Below are 8251 nucleotides of genomic sequence, written 5' to 3'. Positions count from 1 at the left end.
ACCAAATTAGGAGCAGTAAATTCTGGTTACACTTAGCTCAGATATGGCAAGTGTGATCTGGTGAAGGTAGGAGTCCATTTTAAACATACATAATCTTTAGAAATAAAGGAAGTTTTCCTGGAATATTTCTGACATTAGTCGTTAAGAATTTGAATACTTGAAAGAAAGTTTAAATTATATCATTTAACTTTGAATCTTCTTCTAAAGTATTATGTATATCAAAGATTACAGAATTCCTCATTCATCAGAGAAGGGTCATTTCATTTCTGGGAAGTATTTGGACATGTTTATTTTAATAGAGTATTTCAATAAAAAGTATTCTAGTATTTTACTTTAATTAAAATCATTGGTATAAAAAAAATCTGTCTAGCTTGATTAACCAGCACCAGGGTTACATTTCACAAAATTTAACTCCATTTTGTTAAGAATTTTTGTTAGAGAATTTGTTAATGAAGTGTAAAGATTCTCAATTATACTGTTTAGTTTTTAAGAGATGAAAGAATAGAAAAGGTAGAATTGCATGAACTATGATTCAGAAGGAACAGTAATTATTCAAAGGGTTGGAAAGGAAGAAAAAGTGAAAGAGGCTTAAAAATAAGACAAAACCATTTAATGCATTTATGGGAAATTTTATACTCTGCATAAATAAGAAGTATAAAAGTTTAAGGCACAGTGAATATCTATATAAACATTACAAACTGGCCATTGTTGGACAAGTAAAAATAAAATTCAAGAAATGTAACACCTTCATAAATCATTATCTTCCTTCTACTACAATCAGAAAACTTTCTGAGTCAACTCTTTTACATCTGGTACCTCTAGAGAGAGAAGATTCAGGTCATCTTTAGATATGCTTGCCTTTACAGGATACCCAAATAAATATGAGTTTGCATATCTTCTTGAATGAAGATAAAAACAAGGGGAACACATCAGATTATCATTCTTTACTGGTAAACTATAATTTATGATGACATTACATAATCTGAAGATTAACTCTTTAAGCACTAAATTATATAATTTATATCCATGACTAAAAAGATTACCATCACATGCCATGAACCACCATACTATGAATCCATGTAACAGGATTCCAAAAAAGAATTATCTTCCTAAATCCTTCAAATTTCAATTGAAGAGCTTAGTGGCCAGATGCTCACTGCTAACAGACTTCCATAATAAGCCCAATGCACCTATGTTGTTTGTTTGAAGCTATACTTTAGGCAGATATATTTAAGACTGAACTTAACGCTATTTAGAAGACTATTAACAACGATTAATCTCTAAAGGCTCTTTAAGTTTGTGAATAGGTTTGTAGCAGCCCCATATCTAAAATATACATTTCTCCTTACATTAAGTTATAAATCAAAGTCATACAGATACCTCTTAAGATTCTGAACACATACAGGAATATTTTCAAAATTAGTTTCATATTATACTTTTGTGAGGTCTGCTAATGGCACAGTGGGTACAGGGATGGCCAACCAGGTCAAGCAAACCCTCCACTGTTGCTACTTCCAAGTGGTTAGTGACTGTTCATTTCATTATGCCACCACTGCACCTTGTACAATATTTAACAGTGAACCCCTGGACGGTTAAGTCTTCATTTGTCCCCCAATATCACCCTGCAACTACATGACCCAGAGGAGGCATTCAGGATTGAATGACTGACATAACCAGAATGCTATGTGGATAATCACTAGGTATTACTATTTGAATACAAATACAGTAATAAATTTATCCCATAACTAGTGTTCAAACTTAGCTATTTAAATCTGAATAACTACTGAAAGAGAAAGTAAGATTAAATAACCTTCATTAAAAATGGAAACCCATCTTAATATTTGGTGTTATAAACTCAATCACCTTCCCATGAAATAAAGTTAATTCTCAAGGAAAGAAAATCCAAAATGCTTTTATCGTGCTCCTTTTATTACACTCAGTAAACCATCCTTAGTATGAAATGAATGGTTAGATATATAAATATAAGACATAACATGAGAAAATCGAGGGCAAAAATCCTCATTTTAATCCAAGACCACAAATATCAGCTCCAGTTAGTCTTCATCAGCAACTTACCCATTTTTTTTCTTACACAAAGACAAGCTTGATAATTTAACTCTTCCTAGTTGGTGGTTAAGGCTCTAGAATGTCCTTACCTTTTTTAAAGATCATTTTAAAACCAAAGCACTAATTTGACACAGTAAAAGCACAATACAAAGATCCAAATTTCAAATCTGGCTTTTGCTAGATAGAGTTTAAGAATAAAGAAACATTCTTCCCTTTCTTGATAATAATTTAAAATATAAATAATTGTATTAAGTCCCAAGACCCATTGAATAGAGAATGTGAAAGTTTCTGGTATAAAAACTACCTTAGAAGTCTGATAGTCATTTCATTCTACAGAGGGACAGAGACTGGATTTTGTTTGCTTTCTGTAATTACTTCACAATCTCCCTCCATTTCAAAATTGAGATTCACAAATGAACTGGATGCCAGCGTTTCTGGTTGATCAGACTGAACAACGGAATCAGCCTGCAGCTTATTTTGTTGGTATTGTCTTTCTGCTTCTTCTGACATCCTATTTTCTTCTTCTTCTTCTTCTTCCTAAAAAGAAGTAACAACAATAGTTGAAACAGAAATGTCCAAATGGAACAGTATTTTTCTCCCACTTTCAGCACCCAGCACAATGACATCTAGCTTAATTGTGCACATCAATCCTAGGAAAAGCTAAGTATTACAAAATTCTAAAATGCATGCTAATCTGATAAAGAATGACTAGAATGAAGCGCCTAGTGTTAGGAGGCTATCTCTGGGACAGCTAGAGGATACACGTCTTCATTATGCAACCCATTCAGTCCACAACAAATGAAACTGAATCAAGAAAATGTAAAAAGGAGACACACCTCCTTCTTCATCCGGTAATACTCATCAATTGCATACTGGTATTTTGGGGTGCTGATGCCCAAAACAGATGCAATCTTCTCTCCAAGAAAGTCACACACTAAAAATATAAAAGTTATAAAAAAAAATACAAAAGTCAAATGGTTTACATAATTCCATGTACATTTCTTGAGCCCTTTCTATGTGCAAAGCACTGTAGGAATACAAAATTTACAGTCCCTGCCCTCGGAGAGATTATCAACATTTGGTACATCTTATCTGTGTATCTTCCTTGATTTCCCCAAGAAACACTAGTGGCTCCTTCTGGGCTCCCAATAACACTGCTGGGAATAAATAAGCAGTCAAATAGAATGAGAACAATGTCAGGGAACGAAATGGCAAAACAGAAAAATAACTGCTAACAGACCTTTTCTGTTCATGTTCACAAACATGAAAACTGTATCTAAATGAGTATAGCTGTTTTTCAGTCATTTTTTCTTCAAAGCACATCCAGAAGCTAAAGAATGTATTAAGGTGAAGTATAGGTTAGATTAGTATCTCCAGTGGTAGCTAGCTAGCTGCTGAGAAGGGCGTGACTAAACTCCCCATTGTTTCTCCTTCATTTCTGAAACACCCTACTTGGCCAAGTTCCTGTTCTGGGAATATATGATACTGGTTATACAACATTCAAACAAAAAAGCAATACCTGAGAGGGTGGATGTGGCAGCACGAAGCATGTGAAACCATAAGTAGGGGCCCCAGGTAAGTTTTGTCTGCAACAAGAGGTTAGGTTAGCAACCTTCATACTTAAATTTATTCCATATATTTAGGCCAGGATGAAGCAGTCAAATACTTGGTGGGTACACAGAATATTCTATAGATAGTATAACAAATAGGCTACAATCCAATAAAAAAAACTAAAAGCTTTGTAGACAGAATGTCACAAAGACATTTAACATTCACCCATACAACTACCATCACCTTAAGTCCATGGAATAACCCAAAAAAGTGGCAGTCACTGAAATGGAGTTGTTAAGTCACAACCTTGATTATTTACGAACTGATAATCCAGAGCCTTCCTTTCTCCTGTCTTGCTGCTTTTTTTTTTCTGTCTTCATTGTTCAGAAACACATCACAGTGTGTATACAGTCAATTGAAAGATTTGTAAGGAATCATACATACAACACACTTCTGGTTTAGTGGTGAACTGAGGTTCAGAGAAATTAAGGATAAGTGAGGGCATATCAAATGAACTTTCAATGGTAAGAAAATAAGTAACCAGTAAGTGGCAAGATGAGTTCTTTTGTTAATTTAAGGATTAAAAAGGGACTAGACCATGCAACCCAAGAAAAGTTTAACATATAACTGGCAGGCTAGAAACACTGGCAGACTGCCATCCACACTACACACCTCATAGTTAACCTTGGTGCTGTAATTCCATAGAAGACTTCTATAAAGCCTGACACATGGATGACAGTTTGCCTCTATGGAGGAAACTAGTCATAGGAGCATGCTTCAATATACCAATATTTTTGTTTATGAAAAGAAAACACAGTTATAGAGCATAGGCTCTATCAAATACATTAGTATTGTTTCCATATTGGTTTCTCAGAGAGAAGAAAAAGATAAGCCTTAATCCATAATCTTCTTAGATAAGATATGCTGATGATTACAAGAGCATTAAAAAACCAAATACAAGAATATCTGCAAGACTGAAAACCACAGACACTAGAAACTGCTTCTTTTCTGTTGGTGAAATGGAAGTATGGTCCTTTCCTGATATCCGAAGCTGACAAGGTTGCCAATTTCAGTGTTATTTCCTTTCTTCCTGGTTAAGGAAAAATTTTCACCTGAGGGCTTTCAAGTCATTTTGAGTGGACACTATGTGTCTAATCAAGTTCTCATGCAAATTACTTTAAAAAATAGCATCATATATTTCAAATATTATTTTAAAAGGATATATCTAAGACTGGGCAGACAGGCTAAAGCAGAGGAGGAAACAAAATGAAAAGTAGGTGACACTATTTTTGAAAGGACACACAAGAAAGGTACCTCCTTTGTCTCTCTTCACACGAGAATGGATGTCCAAGCAAACAAATACATTCAAGAAAGTACTGTATATTTCTGGCTCCCTGATCAAATCTGCTATATCTTCTGTATTCAGAGCAGAAGGCATTTCTCATGTGGGATAAGGGTTAGTTCAGGGGCTCTGTTTAATATGCTCTAACACTAGCGTTTACATATGTCTTACAGCAAGTGGGACAGTGCAGAAATAAAGGGAATAGAATCAATTTCTATAACACATAGTAAGTGATAGGGCCAAGAAATTACTTAGAAAAAGATTCAGCAAGATTTTGAAGGAAAGTACATAACTCCCACTGGAACAATTCTCTTGAGGTTGTTTCTACAGAAAATAATTGCTAACGTCCAGATTGTAACTACCAATGGGTCAAACCTGTTCCAGAGCTAAGACACTGGATAAGGATTCCTGAAAACCATCTATCATTATCACACAAAATTATACAGAATGAATGAATGGGGTGTTTTGTTCAGACGCTGACCTAGAGTCTGGAACCCTGACACCACTACCGGCATCACTACTGCCCCCACTGTCCCAGTTAACAGGAGAACTGAAAGATCTAGTCTTCAAGACTTCCAGGTTATGGGTGCAAACTCTAGTAGGTTCATTCATTTCTTCAAAAATTTAAGTATCTATTTCTTCCTGAATAATTATTCACTTCCTTAATAACAAACTATTAAGCCTTGCTATTTTGGGACTTTCCTGGTGATCCAGTGGTTAAGAATCTGCCTGCCCATGCAGGCACACGGCAGGTTCAATCCCACATGCCGCAGGAAGATCCCACATGCCGCAGAGCAACTAAGCCTGTGTGTCTCAACTTCTGAAGCCTGCGTGCCTAGAGCCTGTGCTCTGCGCAATGAGAAGCCTGAGCGCTGCAGTGAGAGAGTAGACCCCGCTCTTAGCAACTAGAGACAGCCCACATGCAGCAACAAAGACTCAGCACAGTCAAAAATTAATTAATATTAAAAAAAATTTTAAACCTAAGCATACATGTGTTTTACAACATTATTACACTTTTTCTATCTTGCTGGTTTTCCCATTTACTATATTGAAAATATTAAGCATATTTCTTAAACGCTTCTATTTCTACAGGCAGAAAAACTAGGCCCAAAATATAATCATTTGGAAAGCTCGCCCTTCACAATGTAAAACTTCACAACAGAAAACTTACCAATAAACATTCACCAGCAATATATGAGACTGTCCATTCCCTTGTGCCCTCACTACAGTATACTGTCCTTTTCCTTTTTATTTATTTTTATTATTTTGGCCATGCCTTGCATCATGCAGGATCTTAGTTCCCCAACCAGGGATTGAACCCATACCCCTTGTAGTGGAAGGGTGGAGTCCTAACCACTGGACCACCAGGGAAGTCCCACATCCTTCTCCTTTCTTAAAATTTGATAGGCAAAACTGAGCCCAGATCATTTTTAGTTCTGACTATATTATGAAAGGTATCAATCCATTTATATAGGTAGCAATTATGTGCATAATCAAAGTTTTTAATGTGTATAGTTAAATACACATATATATGCATATTTGAGGAACCCTAAACAAAACTACCACAGGTTAAAGGAATTACTGGAAATATGTCTATTCTTAAGACACATCTAAGGTAAAAAATCTAAGGAAAATTGTAAAAAGACCTAGGTCTCCATTTCTTACTTTCTATCAGGTACCATATGCCAGGAGTATTATTCTTAAATCTTTATTTAAAATATCTGGGCTTATCTTTAACTGGGTCAGTTCTACAAATCTTCTATATAAACATACCAATACCAATGCCAATACCTTTCCCAAATTTCTTTGTTCTCAGATTTATGATGCAATAGAAACAAACAGATGGAGAAGGAAATGGCAACCCACTCCAGTGTTCTTGCCCGGAGAATCCGAGGGACGGGGGAACCTGTTGGGCTGCCGTCTATGGGGTCGCACAGAGTCGGACACGACTGAAGCGACTTAGCAGCAGCAGAAACAAACAGAAAATGGACAGTCTGCTCTTCACATTAAGTGAAGCTAGATCTGTCTTCAGTGATTAACACCTGAGAGGATAATTGGTACTTTGCTAAAAAAGGTAACAAATGTTGGTGAGGAATGCAGAGAAACTGGAACCCTTAGTTGCTGTCGGTGCGAATGCAAAATGGTGTAGCCATTATGGAAAACAGTATGGAGGGTTGCTCAGAAAATTAAAAACAGAAATACCATATGATCTAGCAATCCCACTTCTGGGTAGTACCCAAAAGAACTGAAATTAGAATCTCAAAGAGGTATTTCCACTCTCATGTTCACTGCAGCATTGTTTACAGTAGTCAAGGTATGGGAACAACAGGAAGCGCAGTGGGAGTCCAGTCTTGGCCACAGCAAGGTGACTACTCCACGACTGGCCAGACCTGAAAATCAGCTCGGACTAAGCATGCTGCCTTCCGGTGAAGGAAATACAGACAGGTTTCTTATCACCCAGGTTTCTTGTCTTAGTTTAGGCTTAAGAATTCAAATAAATTCCAACGACAACATGCTACATAGAGGGTAACTTACAATTTTAAGAATGGATAGGGACTTCCAGCAAAAGAGTGGGAGGAACCCTGAGAACCCACAACCCAGTGAAACTGGTGAAAATTATTTTAAATGAACATTTAAAGCCTCTGGAAATGGTCCTAAGGGTATATGACAAATGAGTAAATAACTAATCAAGAAAATAAAGGAAAATGTGATAAGAAAATGAGTATGCAGTACGTGAACCAAGATCATAGGCCTTCCCAGCAAAGTGAAATGGAAAGTCCACTGCAGACTGGTGCAACTAAGAGCACAGGGCTCCTTCCACCCCCAGCTTCCAACTAGAGGCGTTTCTTTCCAGAAAGAATGGGACATTAATCAGCATTTCTCAACCTGCCCAGAAGCCATCTATTCCTGAGACTAACTCCCAGGTGAGTGCAGTTGACAGGGGAGGGCTCCCTTCTTCCATCAGCTTCCACTAACATAATGGAGGCTCTACCTTGAGCATGGTGCAAGTGAGAATACGGCGACACTGACCCCAGTTCATTAGCCAGTGGTTCCATGCCAGAAGAGATGAGCCATGACCTAAGGCTTCCTTCTGCTCCCAACCTCAACTGAGCATTCAGCTCCTAAAGTAGGGGGGTCACGAAGAAATGCACTACTATCCCTAACCCCCACTCTGGAGCTCTCTACCTAAGAGATTTTGCCCAGGAGGAAAAGCAGGCCATCAGACAGATTGCTCCTAATTTCTGCCGTGTGAACTGACTTCATCTGCAACAGAAGTGGAAAAGTCCAAGC

General features: G+C 37.1%; 1 protein-coding gene across 3 annotated transcripts in view; it reads right to left on the bottom strand.

Moving 5' to 3' along the window:
- Positions 1-1908: 1908 nt before the first annotated feature.
- The window catches only part of LOC109575474 (protein FAM177A1), a 66467-nt gene continuing 60124 nt past the window's right edge, over positions 1909-8251 (bottom strand). For 2 of the 3 annotated variants that reach the window (XM_019983549.2, XM_019983548.2), the window contains 3 exons: positions 3587-3653; positions 2904-3001; positions 1909-2604 (listed from right to left, as the gene is read on the bottom strand). In XM_019983549.2, coding sequence (XP_019839108.1) covers positions 2398-2604; positions 2904-3001; positions 3587-3653 — 372 coding nt within the window. In that variant the 3' untranslated portion in view covers positions 1909-2397. The remainder of the gene's footprint in view (positions 2605-2903; positions 3002-3586; positions 3654-8251) is intronic. The other variant, XM_070775455.1, reaches the window with a different exon arrangement.

Source organism: Bos indicus, chromosome 21, assembly GCF_029378745.1.
Source record: "Bos indicus isolate NIAB-ARS_2022 breed Sahiwal x Tharparkar chromosome 21, NIAB-ARS_B.indTharparkar_mat_pri_1.0, whole genome shotgun sequence".
NCBI lineage: Eukaryota > Metazoa > Chordata > Mammalia > Artiodactyla > Bovidae > Bos > Bos indicus.
This window is presented reverse-complemented; position numbering and strand designations above follow the sequence as displayed.